The 21,783-nt window shown below is 37.4% G+C and overlaps 1 protein-coding gene across 11 annotated transcripts in view; it reads right to left on the bottom strand.

Annotated features, from left to right (window-relative positions):
• The window catches only part of Jade3 (jade family PHD finger 3), a 136,352-nt gene that overhangs the window by 8,073 nt on the left and 106,496 nt on the right, over positions 1-21,783 (bottom strand). For all 11 annotated transcript variants that reach the window (XM_063245770.1, XM_023561843.2, XM_063245774.1 and 8 more), the window contains 4 exons: positions 20,001-20,212; positions 10,142-10,309; positions 6,780-6,896; positions 1,041-1,511 (listed from right to left, as the gene is read on the bottom strand). In XM_063245770.1, coding sequence (XP_063101840.1) covers positions 1,041-1,511; positions 6,780-6,896; positions 10,142-10,309; positions 20,001-20,212 — 968 coding nt within the window. The remainder of the gene's footprint in view (positions 1-1,040; positions 1,512-6,779; positions 6,897-10,141; positions 10,310-20,000; positions 20,213-21,783) is intronic.

Genomic DNA, 21,783 nt, shown 5'->3' with positions numbered 1-21,783 from the left:
CTTTAAGCCCCTCAGTACAAATCATAGCAATGCTTGCTCCAAAGATAGCAGCAGCAGATGGACCAGCAGAAGAAAAGTTAGCTGGGGAAACTGGAAGTGGATTTTTGCTCACGGTTTCAATTTAACCACATTTCCACAGCTACAAGTATAACGATTTTACTCTCTCAAATTCTTCACCTGGACAAATTAATCAACCTTTCTGTGCCTCACCTATTAAATAGGGATGAGAAAAATAGTTTGGCATAGCATATTAGGATGAAATGAATTTATAAAATGCTTACAACAGTGTTGGTAGTAACAGTAACAATAGGAGGTGCTATATATGTATATTTTAAATTTTAAAAGTGAGCCAAATCCATTAATTCTTTTTCAAATTTTGGTAGCAGACACAAAACTTCAAGACATTTATATAATTATACTTAATTGTAAATTTCTCTAAGGTAAACATAGCACCCGACTTATCTTTGAATCCTGGCAGTACCTAAATTAGTACATACCTGATAAATATATCTTTAGTTTAATTATCTGGTAGAGTGGCTCTCAACCAGGGACTATTTTGGTTGTCACAATTGGGTAGGTATGGGCAGTGTTATTGGTACCTGGTGGGTAGAGGCCAGCAATACTGTCAAACATCTTTCAATACCCCCTATAACAAAGGCCAGCACCACACAAGAAATAATTATCCAGCCCAAAGTGTCAATAGTGCCAAACATAAAAAACAGAATTTACTTTCTGTTGCTGGTAGTTTACATCACTAAAATATAGCTGAGCCAATCTAGGCTCAACAGTAAATAAAACATAAATCAAATAAGGATTTATTTTAAATTTATAGTTCATAGAGCATATATGTGAGCCCTCTTCAATCTCTGTGTCTGTGAAAATTTAAACAGAGGCCAATGTCTGGGGCAACTGTGAAATCATAAGATAATCAGATACACAGACACTCACACTAAATTGAGCTGGCTACTTTTAAACTGGAAATAGGACCCCCATTTCTAGGCAGATGAGACATACTAACTAATTAGAGCCCATCATCTTACCCTTTCCAGGTCCTGTCGCAGGTGCATAAACATTTGCATGCGAGTGTGAATGCTTTCCTCTTTTGGTTGTACAAGGGCATTTTCTTCATCCTTCTTTGGAGGAAATAATGGCTTGTTGAAGTTGCTTTTGCGTTTCAGTTTCCAGTAGTTATAGATAAAGTCCACAACTAGTGTGGACATTCCCAGCTCTGCTGCCACATCTTCCACTCGGACCAAGGTATAGAACTCTTCCTCCAGCTCCCTGAGCTTCTGTACCCGCAGGCTGGTTTTCTCACTTTTGGCCTGGTTCTGCTCAGCAGCTCTGTGGTGGGGGTGCTCAGTATCTCCTGGTTTCTGCCTGTTTTGGCTATGCTTGAGGCAGTAAGACTTGAACTTTACTTCATCCTCCTCATCTAGGATGGTCTTCATCTCCAGGTTGTGCTCAAAGGCACAAGTGACATGAAAGGCAATGATGCAGCTTTTCACGGAGCACTGCAAGAAGAAAGGATGTGTCAAGACATCAGGGTTGGGCAGAGAGGGAAAGCTCTATATCTCTGGGCCTAAATAGAGCTTCTAGGAAGCAAAGAAGATTGGTCCTGGATTGGCCATGACTAATGCTTTGTAAGCAACTCAGTAAATCTGCTCCCACAAAAACAGAAGTAAGAAAATGTCAAAATCTTCCTTTAAGGTTTGAGCTCAATCATGAAAAGCCTTCACCTTTTCTGAGAATTCTTTCTTAACTTACACAGTTATGTCATCTTTTCTCTGAGTCTACCACATCACTCCATATATGCTTCTATAGTGGTACTTTTCATACTTCACTTACAGCATAATAGCTGTCAAATCCCTGGCCATAGACAAAAGCTGTGTCATTTACTTTGGCATTGCCATCAACTATTGAACAAGCAGTTGTTTAAAAAATACTTGTGAACAAATAAAAGAAAAAGCAGTATTATTGCCAGAGCATCTGCTGGCTCTTAAAAAACAATCACAATCACAGAACTCCAATTTCTAACGAACCTGACTTTTTGAAATTATTCTTACAGAGCTGAGCTTCCATCAGGGCAACCAACTAGCCATAAATGGCTATTTAAATTTTTTTTTCTTTTTTATCGGTACCGGGGATTGAACTCATGACTGCCGGCTTGCAAGGCAGGTGCTTATGCCGCTGAGCTAAATCCCCAGCCCCATGGCTATTTAAAATTAAATTAATTAAAATTGGGCTGGGAGTATAGCTCAGTGCTAGAGCAATTACTTAGCATGTGCGCAACCCTGGGTTCAAATCCCAGGACCACACAAAAATTAATTAAAATTATACACCTTGAAAAACTTAGCTCCTCAGTCACACTAGCCACATCTCAATCATACTGGACAATATAGATACATCCACCGTTGTGGAAGTTCTATTGGATGGTATGATTATAGACATCCTGAAATTAAGTTTATAATATTCTGCCATTCTAGGGTTGGGGATTTAGCTCAGTGGCACAAGCTCCTGCCTGGCAAGTGCAACATCATGAGTTCAATTCCTGGTGCTAAAAAAACCATTATGCTATTCATATAACACATTTATTTAATATTATGATGGTGCACACACTGACTATTCAGAGGGAAGGCTAAGAACCAACCCCTCCCCAACAAACAACCGGCTGGTTTAGAAGACTGGCTGAGTTGATAGCAACTAAGGTACATAAAGCAACTAAATGATTGTACTGTTTGGTTGACTTTGCAGGCCTGGGGCCAGTGATCTGGGCATCTCTTGGAAGGATGACAGTATGCAATATAGCAAATACGAGGGATTTCCTTCTATCTTGTCTTTGAAATCCAATTCTGTTCTGTTTTTCTTTGTTCTGAATGTTTTGCTTTATTCAATATTCTGTTTTGATTGGTTTTATTCTGTTTTGTTGATTTTGCTATACCTGATGGAAGGACACTATTGTAAAGATAACAAGATATACTATGTCAGCTATTGTTCTTTTTCTGGTATCCTGCTTTGAAGTTCTGTACTAATTTTGTTGCTCTGTTTTGATTGGCTTTGTTCTGTTTTATTTTATTGGATTTTACTATCATTAAAATAAAAAATTAAAAATTCATTTTTTCTTATAGTCAAACTTATATTAGTCTAACAGTAAAATCATGGTGGTCTAACCCTAATTCTGACTTCAGTATAGTTGTATATGACTTTGGACTAATCCCTACTCCTCTGCTATCTAAGCCCTAAATGTTCATTTTATTTAATGTGGCTGTAAGAATGCAAGGGTTTTCTATCAGCAAAGTCAGACTGACTCTAGGGAATAATAATATGAACAATAAAAAACCCACTACTATTAGTATCACTAACACTGAGTATTTACTATTAGGCACTGTGCTAAGCTCTTTACTATTTTTAAATGGGTACTATGAGTATCTCTATGTATAGATATAAAAACAGGCCTAAAGATGTTGGGTGATTTTTTTAAGCCAGCATAACTAGGGGTGGAACCAGGGTTTGAATCCTGGTTCCAAAGGCCATATTCCTTTTTTTAAGGCCCCATTCTTAACCATTCTTTCCCTTTAGAAAGGATCAAATCACCTGGATCTAGCTTAAATGTGGGTTGAACATAGAAGATACAGAAGGACCCTACAGGAATTCTAAAAATCTAGTAGCTAGAGATACTGTGACCAGGACCTAAGCAACAATCTAGGGCTACCTGGTACATCTGATTTGAATTCAGACTTTAAGATCTCCAGGATTATCAGACACCTTTGTGATGAGGGCAAGGTTGGTTTTAGCTCTCAGATATGGAAGCTGTAGATATTAGTTTCTACTAGGTTTTATCCTTGCCCCCATGGGTATTTCCATTGCCAGGAGAGAGGAGGCCAGAATAAACATAATTCACAGATGGTTACTGTATTTGACATATTTTTCCTTTTCATAGCTTTTATTAACCTTCTAAAATGTCATTTAATATCTATGGTTTAATATCTACTTTTCCAACTAAAATGTAAACTCCATGGCATAAGGTTCTCCGTTAGTTTATTGAGCCTTATGTATACTCAGGCATAAATATTATAATAGATTGCAATTACCATCAGAGGCTGGAAATGTAGTTCAGTGAACTTGCCTAGCATACATGAGCTCTAGGCTGTATCCCATCACCATACATGAACAAAAAGTTTAAAGAATTTCTATTTAGTAAGATCTTTATAAAATGAAGAATCTGAACTCTAAGCAATGAAAATAAGAACTAGGTGAGAAACTTCCTTTAGAATGCAAATCTATCCATTTGCTTATTCATTATCTACCTGTCAATTAATCTAGTATTTGTCTGCCTACCATGTCTATACTGGAGTAGGGGTCTAAGGATGAAATAGTATGATGTTAGTCTACTAGGGAAGACAAAACTCACAGATAAATAACTATAACAGAAGATAGAAAGTGGTGATACAGCACTGCAATGCAAACCCAGGTCTGCTAAGCTCAAGGCCAGTGTTTTCTCTCATCATAGTCATGTGGCCAATTACTAACCTGTGTAAAAATAATGATTTAAGACAGCAAAAATCAGATGAAAATGCAAGTACCACAATGAGGAAAATAATTAAATTACTGTTTGTTAATTGATGTCTACTATAAAATGATTAATTATGAAAACAGAAAACATTTTATTTTTTAGTAGGGAAAATTCAAATGACAAACTCATCTATGGTACAATAAAAATGGATATACAGCATTTATTCAATAAATACTGAGTGTTAATGATGGGCAGGCAATAAACTTCATACCAGGGGGAGTTCATAGAAGGATGATGCACAATTTTAGTCTTCAAGGGGTTCACATTTGGGAAGTAGCCAGGAGAGTTTACTATGCATTACAGTAGTAGACCCCAGGGGAAGAGTTTTCTTTTTATAAGACTTATAGTGTTATAGTGAAGTATATGAAATCAGCTGGAAAATGTTTATAAAAAGCAAGGGAAGTATTTGATTTTATAAGATGATGAATATGAAACAAGTTGTCATGTCAGAGTGCAAAGAACCTCACAAAGCACCTAGAGCCATTGGCCTAAGCTATGACATCATATGGCCTCTTTTCTGTGAAGGAAGCAGACAAACTGAATTTCAACCGGCCTGTAGCTAACATGCAAGTCTGAGGACTAGCCGGTCAGTCCTTTCTTCCTTCTTGCCAGCAAAGCCACCACATTACATAAAGTTTGGAATAGAAAGTCAGTTAAAGCTGAGCGTGGTGGCACATGTCTGTAATCTCAGCATTCTTGGAGGCTGAGGCAGGAAGATGACAAGTTCAAAGTTAGGCTGGGTAACTTAGTGACTTATCAAGACCCTGTCTTAAATTAAAAATATTTTTAAAAGGGTTGGGATGTAGCTCAGTGTGAAGGCACTGGGTTTGATCCCCAGTACCACAAACAAAAGAAAGTGATATGAAATTATGGAAAGTGGTATTATGAAGAGTCACCTTTTGCGCCTTTACTGGAGGTAATTGGCCTTTCCTAGTCTTATCTACATGTCCCCTATCAGCTGTTATTACTGGATGCCACATCAGCTACTATTTCTACTTTAAGCAACTGAATTCCTGTGCCCTATGTGTCCCAGAAAACTTTACTTGCACTATCATCCACAAGAAATGTACATGTATGAATGACTTTTGAAATTAGCTACTAGAACTTACCCATCAAAAAGTATTTTTCCCTACTAGAACTGTTAAACCAACAAGGGCTCAGTGACACGGCTATCCATCAAACTGTCCTGGATCCCAAATCTATTTATAGTTAGTGGGTGAGCCACACAAAAATATAGCTACTTGATTTAGAATTACAGCTTACTTCCACTCAGGGTGATATCACCTGGCTTCAGAGGTCAGTTAATTTATCACCTCTGACAGCAATGGATGGAGATTAACTACCACTATGAATATTTTTTTAAATAAAAGACAGTTTATTTGAAGATGGGGAAGGAGGAAGAGAGAGATGACAGACAATTACTCTTGTCTAGCAAGTAGAATTCTTTTTTTTTAATTATTATTTTGAAGGTAGTAAAATACAATAGAATAAGACAGAACAAAGCCAATTAGACAGTGTAGTGAAATTGGTACAGAACTTCAGAGCAGGATACTGGGATAACAGTAATAGTTATCACGGTATATCTCGTTATCTTTACAATAATTGTTCTTTCAATCACATATAGCATAATAAAATGAAATACAGAACATTATAGAACTTGTCAAAACAGAATATTGAATAGAGCAGTACCACTAATCAGAATAAAGCAAAACATTAGTAAAAATATTTGCCTTCAAAGAGATGGTAGAAGGAAATCCCCCTTATTTGCTATACTGCATATGGTCACCCTCCCAAGAGATGCTCAGCTCTCTGGTTCCCATTTGCTAAGGGGGTGTAGGGGAAGTGGGATGTTTGACTCAAGTGAATTGCTCCTATGAGTATTTTGTAAGACAGAGCTAACTTAGTTGTCCAGGCTAGCCTTGAACTCCTGAGCTCAATCGATCCTTCTGCCTTAGCCTCCTGAGCAGCTGAGACTGCTGGCACAGAACAGCACAGTCTACATAAACCATCATGCATATTGAAAAGAATAAGCTGAATGGTCCAGCGGTAACACCCAAAAAGGGATTACTAGAAATAGCTTGTACAGTGTGAGGGTCCGAGGCATGAGTGGACAGCTTTTTGAATGACTTTTTGGTTAACAGGACATTACAGAGGGTCAGTCTGGCCAATGTGGTTTTAGCTCACTCCACAATTTCTCATAGGGACTTACCTGAATACAAGCCCCGGTCTTCAACTTGCATAGGCTGCAAACTAAGGCCCAACGGCTAGGTGGGATGTGTGACAGCTTTGTAACTGGCTCCATCCTCTCAGGACAAGCAATGCTGACCTACAAGTAAAAGACCATGGTAAGGCAAAGGCACCAAGGATCTTAAAAGTGCCTGTCACAAACCAGAAATAATGCCACGTACATCTCCAAACATCAAAAACAATGAAGAAAGTCATATCTTTCAAGGTTAATATAGAATCAAGAATAAGTGAAATCTGTCTTCAACAGTCCTTCAACAATTTCTAGTAATGCAAAGGATTCCTACATAGGATAGACTAGGCATGGTTACTTTACTGATTCAAATATATATATCAAAGAAAGCTATAAAGGAAAAGAATTAAAATTCATAGAATCAGCCTAGTATGGTAGTACATGCCTACAATGTCAGCACTTGGGAGCCTAAGGCAGGAGGAGCACTGTGAGTTCAAGGCCAGCGTGGCCATCTGCACGATGTAAATGAGACCTTGTCTCAAAAAAAAATCACACAGTCTAGCATCTGTTGTACATTAGAAGTGGTGCCACATGATTTATTTCATTTAATTATCTAAGGATAAAAACAAGCAGTGATAAGTCTTTACAATGGGTTTACAAAGAAGTACAATATTGTTAGGAAGTAGCAGCAAATTTATGTAATGAAGAGACTGCAGTATGTGAGTAGAAAGGATGAGACTGACAACATTTAAACCAGAGTCCTTAAAACCATTTAATTACCCTCAGCTTAACTAGCCGCCTCAGCCTAAGTAACTTCAAAGTGAAATTCTTTGGGAGAGTGCTAAAAGGAAAGGGAGGTTTTAAAAAAAAGATGGAAAAATTCTTTTCCATGTGAAAATAAGGAATTATGTCACTGCTGGTAAAACATGTCTTTACTTTTTAAAGGAATATATTGTTTGCTTTTTTTTTATACAGGGCATTGAACCCAGGGTCCTCACACTGAGCTACATCCCCAGCCCTCTTTTATTTTTAATTTTGACTCAAGGTATAACCAGGTTGCCCTGGTGGGATTTGAACTTGCAGTTTTCTTGCATCAGCTTTCCAGAGTGCTGGGATTACAGGTATGTACCTCCACATCCAGCTACTCATGAATTTCTAAGAGAAAACAACTTTAAAAAGTGAAGAAATGTCATGTAAAGATGGTCAAACAAGTATATGTTCTGTCCACATAAGGAAACAGAGGTCTTTATTAATCCAAAAGATACTGGAAACAAGAACTAGAAACTAGAGAATGTTGATAGTTGAGAAAGTTTACTGCAATTTTAAAGAACTCTTCCAGAGTCATGTTTTGTGAGCTAAAAGCACCTGTTCTATTAGCTGAGGGGTCTGTCTGCAGTCACTCAGACCAGAAACCTGAGATCACTTTACATGTCTATAAGCTGGATTTTTAGAAAAGGAAACTAATATAGATGTATATAGTCATAAGAATACAAAACTATATACCTGGGACTCCAGTTTAACTATTTAGAGAGTTAACTCCCTTGGAACCAATGCTAAAGATTAAATCCAGGGAAATTTTTGTAGAACTCGGGATTGAATTTAGGGCTTTCCACTGAGCTACATCCCTAGAGTTTTTACATTTTTAAATGCTGAGATAGAGCCTAGGTTGCCCAGAATGGGCTCAAACTTGTGATCCTCATGCCTCAGCCTCCTAGAGTACTGTAAATACAGGCATGCACCACCACCTTTGGTTTAAATACAGGGAAATTTTAAAGGGCAATAAATTATTGGTATAGTGTTATCAGCTCCCCATTAATTGAATTCTATGGCTTCTATTGTCATGCAAGTTACTCTGCCTAACAAATTTGCTAACTTAGATAGGAGGGATATCACAACAGCCAGAGAAGAAAAGAAAAAGAAAAAGAGAAAGAAAAAGAATAAGGAAAAGAAAAGGCAGACAGCTGTAATAGGTAATAGAAATATCTCGAAGTTCTTTTTAAATTAAGTTAGTATATACATAGCCCCTTGAGAAATAATAACTGAAGGACTAGGTTAGATAATGAGAAAAAATTTTGAATAAAGGTCCTAGTCAAATGTTGAGTCTAAACTCTTTTGAAAAGAGCTTCAAAAAGGAAAGAGTAAAAAGTCATAGTAGGTAAAGGAGCTATTGATCATTTTATTTGTAATAACCCTAAAATTAAAAACTCAAACGTCTGTCAAAGGAATATGGACAAATCATAGCATACTAAGCAAAGAAAAGAATGGACTATTTTTATGGTGCTTGAGATACAACCAAGGGCCTTATGTATGTTAAGCAAGCACACTACCACCGAGCTACAGATACATCCACAGGAATGAACTACCAATACACACCATAACATGGAGTGCTAGCCAGACAGAAAAGAGTACTTACAAATTAATTTATATGAAGTTTAAAACAGATAAAACTGTTTTTGAGACAGAGTCTTGCTATGTAGTCCAGCCCAGCCTTGAACTTACTATGTAGCCCAGGGTGATCTTGAACTCAAGGCAATTTTTCTGTCTCAGCCCCCTGAGTGCTGGAATTACAGGCATGAGCCACCATGCCTGGCTGCAATACTTATCTATAGTAATATAAATACAAATGGTGGTTAATCTCAGGGATTGGGAGTAGAAAGTGGGTATGAGGGATCCTTATGGGGTGCTATATGTCTATTTCTGAGGTAGTCTGTATCTTGGTCTGAGTTGTGGCTATACATATTTTTCATTAGTACACATTAGTAATATAGAATAAAGAGATTAATTTTGGAATATTGGTATGTGCATATAACATGTTTTGATTATTTTCATCCCTATTACTCCTGTGCCCTTCCCTTTTCTTCCTCCTTTACCCTGATCCCTTTCTTTATCTCCAAAAATCTACCTTCTAGTTTCCTGTCTCTCTCATTGCTCATATAAAACAGGTGATATTTAACTTTCTCAGTCTGGCTTATTTATTTAACATGATAGTGTACAGTTTCATTCACCTTCTTGCATATGACATGATTTTGTTCTTTATGATTGAATAATATTTCAGTGTGTGCAGGTGTACTCCATATCTATTCATCTGTTGATGGACATTCTTAAAATTTGCTATTCACATTTGCTGTCTTTTGTGTCTCTTCTCTCATACAATTTTGTAACTTATGGGGAGTACTACCCATAAATTAATCAGCACGGGCTTACATGTATACTTGCATCCAAGAAGGATTTGAGGTAGCTCAAGTAGAAGTATTATTACCTCAGAAACACAAGTGACCACAAAGCATCTCCATGGTAAGCCTCAGTCAGTCTGAAAGTTGTAGGAATGAAGGTCACCTTAGAGCAAATCGCTTTAGGCTTAGACGATTTCTTACCTCTGGAATCCACAGTGCACAGCTGACATGAACCCATTTAGTCCCTGTCCTGTTGGTCTTCATGGCTCCGCCTTTCTTTGGACATAAAACACACTGTGGCTGAATGCTCAACACACAGGAGCGACACAGCCAGCTGCCTTCTGGGACCTTTAGAATGCCATAGCAGGCCTGGAAGCATGAGGAGAAAAAGGAAGAACGGTTAGCATCTTTGCACCAGGGTCGATGCCTGTTCTGATAAAAAGTCACAGAGCATCTCATTTTTGGAAGAAAAGCAAATATAGTCAAGCAAGTTTATATCCAGTATTTGGTAATTTTAAAATGCTCAGAAAAGCAACTTCCAGCATGTGGACTTAGATCAGCACATGTGTCCATGAAAACTATTTTTTTATAGTACAAGACTAGAAAGAGGTACTCTCAAAGGCCAGCCTTTTATTTGAGAGTTGGGATTAAAGATGTTTTTCTTTTTTTGCCTGTTTTCTAAAGCTTCTCCAATGTTTATGGATTATAATTACTTCAAAAAGCATTTATCGAACAACTTTGCATGTCATCTACTATTGTGACAAAAGGAAAAGGTTAAAAAAATCCAATGAAACTGAGCAGCAAATAAGCTATATTTACAAAGCCTAAGAAGGCTTCACACATAAAAACTGCTCAGTAATTGTAGCAATTATTTTCTTGGGCTGAAGAAAAAGGAATGAATGTGAATGAAAATTGAATAGAGTTACATTAATCACAATAATGCATAATGAGTTCTGGAAGCTGTTTCAAATCCTTTTTGGAATATTTGAAAAAAACTGGGGAAGGTGGACGATTCATTTGGCAAATATTCTGAACTTGCTTTTCCCTATCTCAAATTTTACACATCTTTTCCTCCTTATTGCTCTATACTATTTCTGACTAAGCCTAGGGGACACCTAGCTCCTCATGTGGCTTGGCAGTCTCTACTATTGGCAGATTCAACAAGGCTGCTTCAAAAATCTCTGCAGGGCCCAGAAGTTTACCTTCAGGTCAGATTAAGTGGTGACAGTTACCATCATATCCACCCCTTTCCCCCTAGAATCTACTCTTCTTCCAAACTCCTTCTTTCTATATCCTGCTACACTTCCCATTTGTAGATCAAATTCCTAGACTCACTTGCCATTGGTCCTGGGGTTTGCCATTCCTTCCTAGAGTGCCCCAGAGACTCTGACCTTATTTTCTCATCGCATCCCTGTCATTACTACTCCACTCAAGTTCTCATCCCAATCATCAATAGATTGATCTATTTCTAAATTCTCTTCCTCCTCTTCACACTTTTAACTCTTTCCCCATTTGACTACCAGACCCTTCTCACTAAAACAGATTTCTACCACTGCACAGCAACAAAATTTTCCAGGGATTTTTTTTTGTTGTTGTTGTCACCTGCCACCCACTCAGGTGTTTACTACTGCCTGAGTCCTGTTTTATAAGGATAACAAACTAAGAATAAATTTCATATTTTTAAAGGATTCTAAGAAGAATAAAAAGAATATATAATAGAGATAACACGTGGCTGCCCAAGTCTAAACTATTTACTATCTGATCCTTTAAAGAAAACAATTGCTGATCTAAAGTCTGTGGCTGGGCCGGGCATATAGCTTGGTGGCACAGCACCTGACTGGTAAATGTGAGGTGGTGAGTTTGATCTCTGGTACCAAACAATCAAAACAAAACTATAAAGTCTGTGACTCCTCACACCTCACTGTTTGCACCACACCATACTCAAACACAGGGCTCCTAACTTGGACAGGCAGACCTCTTGGTTTTCTCCATAACCAGTTATTCTCAGTAAACCTATGGCAGGCTATTTGTTATCACTGCAAGCTACAACATGTTCGTCATCACTGGCTAGGCAGTGTCCCTGTACCACATGGTCAACTCCTCTTTGCACAGTCAAAACCTTTCTCATTCTTCTGTTCCTGGCTCAGACTCTGGGCCCCTCCAAGAACACCAGCCCCTTTGTCTACTCCATTACCTGACATAGTACTGACATTCCAAGTTTATACTCTGTACCATGTACCGTTTTTCTCTATTTCTGCCATCATGTAGTTCAGTAAGGTCACCAAGGATAAAGCTTTCATCTATTTACCTGGAATGCCCTTTAGGCTGAGCTCTAGTAGGCAGTTTGGTGAACTAGTTAATTTAGTTCAGGAACCCAAGCTGGACTCCAACTAGGTATTTTCATGACAGTAGAGCATCACTTTATAAGGACCCTAATTTTTGAAGCATTCTTTTTCCCTGAGGTCAAGAATATTTGCCCACAAGCTTTCTCTAGAAAATAGATCTATTAGGTGGACCTAAAGATGGTGAATCAGTAAGCAGCAAAATACAGAGCCTCCCTGAGAGAAACAACTCAGATGCCAGAATAACATCCTGGAGAAGATCAGACAGAGAGTGATGGATCCTCTTGATGACCCAGGGAGAAACTAAAGGGAAAAAGAGCTGGTTAAAAACATGGTCCCAGGACTACTATCAGAGCAGCTAAGATTAGCGGCCATGGCGCTCTCACTGGAGCTGCCCAAACTCGCCACTGGAGCCATGGTCATGCTGAAGTCGGGGTTAGTGAGCCCAACAGAGAACAGAGCAGGTGTGGAGGCCTGCACTAACCCATGGTGAATGCTTGGAATAAGATCCTCCCACAGGAAAGGGACAATATGTTGGAATCAGGCAGGGCAGGCATGAACAAAGAGGAATGGCAGTGACTTCAGTTGGTAGCTCCTTGCCTAGAGCAGATTGGTGGGATCTGCTTGGCCTGGGTTGTGCTCCTGGTGGGGGCCTGATAAGTTGTCCCAAACCGATTCCATAAGCCCGGCACACACTAACTGGTGCAGGCCCCTGCAGGTTGACTGGCTGGGAGGGGAGGGGCCTGCATAAGCTGCCCTGCTTGCACCTCAATGACCAACAGCAAACTGGATAGGGCAGAAATCCCCAGCTATCATGCTTCAGAAGAACCATAACCAACAAGGACAGGGGCTGGGATCTCCACTATACACCTGTATGGAAGAAACCAAAAACATGACAAGAGAAAGAAATAAGAAAAAGCCTCCAGCCCCCAAACCTGCAAATATTGATCCAGAAGAGGTGAATACAGAAGAGATTGAGGGCAGTAAAAATGCAATATCAGACACGGCATCAGCTGACATAAAGAGATATCTTTGTGACATCATAGACGAGCTTAAAACTGAAATATTAATTCAAGTAAAGCAAGATATAAGAAGATTAATAAAAAAACGCTAAGCACCTCTCAAGAAGACACAGATGAAAGAATGGAGGAACACAGAAAAAGGAGAGAAACATTCGATGAAGAATATAAAGAAAACCTAGAATACATGAAACAGATTCAAAGAGATTGCCAGAAAATTAAAAACTCCACTGAAAGCTGGAAAAATTGCCTGACAGAAACTAGAGATAGATTAACAAAACATGAAGATAGGTTTGCAATGTCTGATTGTAAAAGGAAAGATCTCTTAAAAATAACAATAAATAACATAACATAATAAATAATAAAATAAAATAATAAAATAACAATAAAAATAACAATACAAAGGCTAGAAGACGACAAGAGGATCTATAACTTAAGAATAAAAAAAATGAGTGAAGAAGCTGGGATAAACACAAATGAAATACAAAGGTTAGTCACAGAAATAATTAAGGAAAACTTTCCAAACATAGGAAAAGGAAATGATATGCAGATGTATGAGGCATACAGAACTTCAGCCACTTATAACCAAAACAGAGCTATACCCAGACATGTAATAATCAAGATTCCAGAAATTCATCACAAGAACACAATATTAAAAGCCATCAGAGAAAAAAACAGATCACCTATAAAGGAAAATCCATCAATATAACGGCAGACTTCTCAACACAAACCACCAAATCAAGTTGGCTATAATCTCTTAACATAGATGGCCTTGATACACTAACAAAAAGAAACACAGGCAGAGTAGATCAGGAGATAGGGTCCAGCGAGATGGTATGAATAGGAAATATAATCAACCTGAAAGAGAGTTAATAAAGTGAAAGTCAAAGATGAGAAAACAATGCTCTATGTGACAAAGAGAAATAGGGACAGCTTGTCCAGCAGCTGAAGATAGGTTGGAAAGACATGACACTTTTGTACAGTGGAGAACAACTCAGCTATAAGGAAGCTTGAGGCTTTAGTAGGTAAAGGAATACAGCTCAAGATCAAGTTCAGGGGTAAAAAGGTTCAGAACCCCTTAGGGAAATAGCAAGTTCCCCTGCCCCAATCTAAAAACTGAGAGAGTTGGTGGGACCCAAAATGCGCAGTGCACTCTGTGGAAATGAAAGAGGAGAAACTGTCTAAAAAAGGAAGGCGGAGGATATTGTTAATAATGTATCAGGATTTAAAACACACATTACTCTCACCACTCTGTTACATGGATTATATTCTGTTCTAGTTTGTCTACTTGTAGTAGATTTGAGGGCACAGCTATCCCCAAAATAGCAAGATATAGTACAGTAATCATCCTTAATTTCCTATTAACTTAATCTGAAGCCCTGTATAACTTACACTGTCTTATCATGACTGACCTTATTTGAATCTGGTTTGTTAGACTGCTGTTTTGTATTGACTGATTTTATTCGAATCTGCTATGATTGACAGTATCAAGTCTGAGAGTATAGGCAACCACACTGAAGAGTATAGGCAACTACACTGAAGATGACAAGATTCACTAGGATACCCACTCTGATTTGATTATTACCTGCTTTTGAAGTCTTACAATGTCTCTAATGTTTTTTATTAATATTGTTATGTACTGTTATATTCAATTATACTATACCTGATGATATAGGCAATTCTATTGAATATAACAAGAGCTATCATAGTAAATGTTGTAGATCACCTTGTATTGTGATTTTATATTACTTTTGTTTCATGTTTTTCTAGGAATTTGTTTTGTCTTGCTTTGTTTTGTTTTTCCCTCTAGTACAGCAAGGGTAGATATAGAGACTCATGCATGCATAGAACTTATAAACAGTTTATGAGAACTCATTACATAACGCATGATGAAATTAACAACTACTTTGAAGACAAAGAGACACTACGGTACCTAGTGCTGATTCTGTAATGTCATGATGTGAAATCTAGCAATATTATTATTCTTTGTTCAGAGTGATTTTAGTCTGTTTTGTTTTGTTTAATTTCAACATATGTGAAGGTATAGTCAGCTATTTTGAAGAGAATGAGAGACACTATGACAGCCACTGTTGACTTCCCTATTGTCTAGTCTTGAATACCTAAAACGCCTTGAATCATTCTGTTCAGATCAGTTTTATACTATGTTGTTTTATATGAATTCTCTGTATGTAAAGATACGGACAAGTATTTGGAAGAACACAAGAGACAATATGATAGTGAAGATCTCTGGTTGTCTTGCTTTGAAATTTATGTATCTTACATTCTTTCCTATGTTCTGTTTTGTTGTGTTTAATTTTACCCTCTTTAAAATAAAAAAAAAATAGATCTGCTTTCTAACTGGCAGAAGAAAGGCCAGTGCCCTCTTCTAAGAAAGTCACTTATCTCCTGGAGATTCTATTGGGTACAAAATCATTTACTGAGCCATTTGTAGACTTACACATAGGCATAAAATCATAAAAGCTTGAATTTCATAGCAGTGATTCTTTTTTTTTTTTTGAGGTACCAGAGATTGTACTCATGACCTCACACTTGTCAGGTAGGCGCTTATACCCCTGAGTCAAATCCCCAGCCCATAGCAGTGGTTCTTTCATGGACCATGAAATGGTGAAGACTGTGGATTCTCTTAAGAAAACAGCACACAGATACTAGGGGACTAACAAACTAAGTGTCAAGTATTATATTCATGACATAAAAACTATGAGTATATATCTTGGGCACATAAACTTCAATCATATTCTGAGTGTTTAATATTTGGACTAAGGAAAAAATGGGTACACATAAAGGGACTTGGAATTTTTTTGGCAGGATCTCAATATGTAGTGCAAAATTGAACTCAGCAATCCTCCTGCCTTAGCCTCTTTATTGCTAGGATTACAAGTATATGTCACCATGCCAAGAGGTCTTTTTTTAAAAGAAAATAATTCAAGTTAAATATTAAAATCTAGTTTACTGATAAACATTTCTTTTCCAAAGTACGGACCATGAGTGTATTTTTGTTACTGAGGAACAAACACTGAACATTATATGGAGAAAAAAATTATGTTTAATAAATTCATTGTCAGTATTCCACACCAAATCTTCCAAATCACTTTTTTACTTTTTAGCCAACAGAGGGAGCTCTAACCTAAGTAGCTCTTTAGGATGCAAGCCAACATACTTTGGCAGACTTATACGAAACTTCATATGGCACCAATTTTCAGCTTGATTTTTGTCTTGTTTTTTTGAGACAGGGTTTCACTGTGCAGTTCAGGCTGGCCTTGAACTCACAGTGATCCTCCTGCCTCAGCCTCTCAAGTGCTGGGATTACAGATACGCCCTACAACACCCACCTATAATTTCCAGTTTTAATATATACCAGTTTACATTCTGCAAGGTCTGGCCAGTTGTTAACACTATCTCTATGAAAGGAAAGGGCATCATTTATAGTCATTACCCTATATGTTTTTAAAAGAGATGATATAATCCTAGGGAGAATTATTATGCTACATTTAGTTTTACTAGTCAAAGAGCCTAAAAATAATCCCTTAATATTTTGTCCCAACTATAAAGAACAAATATAGAAAGTATATTCAAATGACCCTTTGTTCTACTCCATTTAAGCTTTACTGCAGATTCACAATTATTTATCTGGCATCCCTATAGTGAGAAACAGAAAATTCACAATTGTTCAGATCTTAGGAAAGTAATACAGTATATTTTTTATATACTACCTAACCCCTGGTAGAACTACATAATTAAATACATTAATGTTTCTCTCACAAAATATATGAATATTTATAAAAAATTGATAAAGGCCATAAATGGCCTCATATTGGGTAAAATTTATTTATTTATTTTTATTATTATTTTTTTGTCTTTTTCCTTTTTCCCGGTACCGGGGATCAAACTCACGACTGTCTGCTTGCAAGGCAGGCGCTTATGCCACTGAGCTAAATCCCCAGCCCCCAGGGTAAAATTTAGTATCATCCCTAAATCAGTTCTGGCAAGGAAAAAGTGTGGTACCAGGCATGATGGTGCATGTCCTAATTCCAGCACTGGGGCAGTAGGGCTGTAAATTCAAGGCCAGACTGGGCAACTTAATGAGATCCTGCCTCAAAAAAATAAAAAAGGGTTGTGGATGTAGCTCAATGGTACAGTGCTCCAAGTTTGAGCTCCACTACTCCACACACGCACAGTGTAGTTTGCAGAATTTTGGAATTGCGAAGGGACTGAGAATCTATATCATCAGAAGATTAAGTTCATAGATAAATAGGAAATATTTCTTGCTCTTACAGAAAGTGCAATATATATGTCAATAACTAGTAGAATGAAGATAAATTTTCAAAATTCCCTATTTTAAAAGATGCAAGCAGATAAAAAGACTAAACTGGTCACAGAGAATTCTCAATATCTTCTACATACAGAGGGTTAGGTGGCCTAAGGAATTAAGAGTCTTAAGCTCTGGCTGCTCTCTGTCTCCTATATTTTAGCCAGAATGACCTTTCTAAAATACAAATCATATGATATCTTTCAGCATTACAAGATAAAACGGAAGTTTTAGTTTATCAGTGAGTACTTCACTTTGGGGGGGAGGTTTGAGAGAAGGTCTCACTACAGGTCAGGCAGGTCTTGAACTCACAGCAATGCTCCTGCCTCAGCCTTCCATGTGCTAGGATTATAGGCATGTGTCACCGTGGCTGGCCACATGTGTTTTTTGTGTCCTTTTTTATCCTGAGTCTTCAGGACTTCCCTACCCCACATTTCTGAAGTACTCAGAGCTACCTCCAATGTATATATCCAATCTTGATAACCCTATGAACATATTCTCCCCTCTCCCAAACATACCTTGCTGGTTTGACATCTCCTTTCAGCCATTAAGATTTAGTTTCGATACCATTTCCTGAAGTCATTTTTGACCCTGTCCCTCCTATGTAATTCTATATTAGTATGAATTTATAGCTAGAAAAGCACCACTTGGATGAATTAGCATTTTCCTTATAGTCTTCACATTAGACTATGCTTTTTCTGGGAACAGATGTATATCTGTCTCTTCATCACTGACTGTGTCCTCAGCATAGTTCTGGCTCATGGATGGTGCTGAGTAGCTACAGTCTTTGCTGGATAAATTACTGATATGACTGAAACACAAAACAGGTTCAGAAGAGTGAAAAATATAATGAATGTTACATTAAAAATTTATTACAATAAAAGACATATCACCATAATCCCCCTCAAAATACTTTTCCTTTGAACACACTCATCCCATTATTGTATTTTCTCAATCAGTTCTGAAAGTCTTCTTTCATGTCCTTAGCTGCACTTTTGTGGCTGCTGTGATGTCCTGAATTGATTGAAAATGTTTACCCTTTTACAGTCATTTTGACTTTTGGGACAAGCCAGAAGTTGAACAGTGTCAGATTCAATAAATAAGGTGGATGAGAATACACTGTAATGTTTTTACAATCCTGCCTTTTCATTGGATGGCACTTGGGAGCAGCATTCACTATATTTTTGATCATGCCTTCTGAAGACACTAAAGAAAAAGGACTTTCAGAACTGTTTCAGAAAGTGGCAAGAATGGTACATGTGTCTAAAGTGAGGTGGAATATTTTGAGTGGGATCAACAGCAATAAATATTTTACTGTACTACATTTAAAAAACTTTTAAATACCATATATTTTGATCACCTCTTGTAGAATAAGGGTAAGAGAGGTTAAGAAAGAATTTGAACTAGAATTTGGAAAGTATATAGATTTTTGATGGCTGGAGGTAGGAGAAGACATTCTGAAATTGAGAGATAGATAAAATATACAGACAGAGCAGTAAAATTGGGAAATGGCTGAAAGATAGAGACAGGATAGTACCAGAAATATTCATCATTGCACCTCAATAACTATTTTTCTGGAGCACAGGGCTTATGGAAGTGAGAAGGAAAAGGTTGAAATGAGTGTTGATATAATCAGCATCACCATTTTTTCGAGATAGGCTCTCACTATGTAGTTCAAACTGACCTTGAGCTCATTATATAGCCCAGGTTGGCCTCAAAAAAAAAAAAAAAAAAGATCCTACCTCAGCCTACTGAGTGCTGGGATTACAGGTGTGTGCCACCAAGCCTGCTGTAATCATCATCACAATTAAAGGTCAGGATGCTATGTGGAATGACAAATATCTAGCTTGAGTAAAGTTATTTAACTTTTCCTGGTATGGTATGTAAAACTAAGGAGGTAGTCATTGTGAGCCCTAAAATTTTGTGATCTCTAAAAGTGGGGTGGACTTAGCTTCTTGGGGGTGATACATTTGGGGATAGGGAGGGCTCTGAGTACCAAGATAGAATCTGGTCTTCTATATGTCCGTGAATGCAACCTGATGATGTCATAGCAATTCTAGGGTAGAAGAGAGACTCCTGGCCAGGCAGCATGCGGACCATGGGACAGGGGAACTGAACAAGGCACTCTCAATAGTCTTGGCATGAAAATGACACAATAAAGACCTGGGTTAACCTGCTGGGGTGAAGTTAATAGGTAAGACAACTTGAGGACCGTAAGTATTATATGTAGAGGAAATACTGAAGAACATCCATTCAAATTTTTATTTTTACCCTTAAATACAAGGTGCTATGCAGATATGGATATTGGAGATTATCACTGAACTTCAAAAAGGCTGACCGTGGGGAGGTGGCAATCTCCACTCTTCACTAACCTGATGCACACAGATGTTACACTTATCACAGAATACCATATCATTCCCTTCTTCACTGTCTGGAGACTGGCACACATCACAGATCACATCTTCATCATATTCTATGCCTAGCCCTTCTTCTGTCTCAATAGCATGGTTCATATTTTCATGGCAATGACGTTCCAGGACTTCTATTGTTTTTTCCATAAGGGTCTCATCAACTGGCCCATAACCTGCACAGAAATACAAACAATCGATCAACCCACCACTAAGCTGTCATCCTCATATCACTTACTGTGAATCCAATGCAGGCATGGGTGGGATTCTAAAGGATAAAATAATATTTTCTCTGTTCCAAAACAACCAGATTTCACACAATCTTATACTAGAGATACTCTAACATTTACCTATAAAAATACATTCACATTTGACACATGAAAGGAGATAATATATTTCACGACATTCCTTACAAGATTACTGATCCTTTCCATTTTTGTCTAAATTCTTACCCATCCTCTATTAGAACTCTTGATTTTCTCATTCCCATAGTAGGAGGACTTTCACCAAACTTTGTAATTATGAACAATGATTTGCACCATAACAAAATAACTAAAGCATGTAACTATTTGGACATGAATAATTTAATCTTAGAAAATTAGCTTCAATAAGCACATCTACTGGTTATATAAGGAAATTTTCATACAAAAATGTATTAAGTCAGAAAAGAAAGTTTCAGGTACTATGTGCATGTGATTATAAAAGTGAAATACTCTTTTTCAAATCTCACTTTTTAAAAATCCACTGGTATTTTTCAAAGGCAAACAAATACAAACCTATTAACATTCACAAAGGTCTAACAAGCCAATTCTGAAATTACCTTGATTTTTTTGAGAGAAGGTCTTGCTAAATTACTGAATTGCCCATGCTGGGCTTGAACTTTGGATGCTCCTGCTTTAACTTCCTGAATGTTGGGATTACAGGCATGTGCCACCATACCCAGCTAAGTACACTGATTTGTCATAAGGATGAGATGATGTTTGCACACTACTTAGTATGGTGCCTCACATGTAGTAAATTCTCAATTTTAAAATTTCAGGGGCTAGGGATTTAGCTCAGTGGCTAAAGTGCCTGCCCGGTAAGCGCAAGGCCATGTGAGTTTGAACCCTGGTACCAAAAAAAATAATTTTTTTTTAAAATTCCTTAATCTAATTCAAAAAATACTCAATTTTTTAAGCTTTTAGGATTGTCACTATAATATTATTTACCCTAAAGGAAATCCTGAGGTAGGATATGTTTTTAAAACTTTTCCAACGCAATGTGGGATCCTAGAACAAAAATGGTCACTAGTGGAAATAACTAAAAGTCCAATAAAGCCTAGAGTTTATTTAGTAGTTACATAGTATTTTTAGTTTTGACAAACATCTTACAGCCAAGTATGATGCTAATATTAGGGGAACTGATACTGGGTGAGGTGCATATGTGAGCTCTATACTCAATGGGCAACTTTTCTGTAAATCAAGCTATTCCAAAATAAAAAGTCTACTTGAAAATGAAATAATTCCAATGAGAATTAATTGCAAAATATCAAAGGGACCTTATTATAGCTATAATATGGTTTCATGGCACAAAGCAATGTTGTGATGATTATAGGATCTACAGATGCTATATGCTTCCTATGCACAACTGCATACTGGACCATCAATCCATTTGAGTGTGTCCTCATATTATGATTTTCTATCCCTGTCAGTCTTGTATTCCCTTATCTTTTGGTTCCTACCTTAAATTGACAACTTATTTCCCCTTT

The sequence above is a fragment of the Cavia porcellus genome, unplaced genomic scaffold (genome assembly GCF_034190915.1).
Source record: "Cavia porcellus strain 051 isolate PalLab524CR breed Dunkin Hartley unplaced genomic scaffold, mCavPor4.1 scaffold_3, whole genome shotgun sequence".
In the NCBI taxonomy this organism is placed as follows: domain Eukaryota; kingdom Metazoa; phylum Chordata; class Mammalia; order Rodentia; family Caviidae; genus Cavia; species Cavia porcellus.
This window is presented reverse-complemented; position numbering and strand designations above follow the sequence as displayed.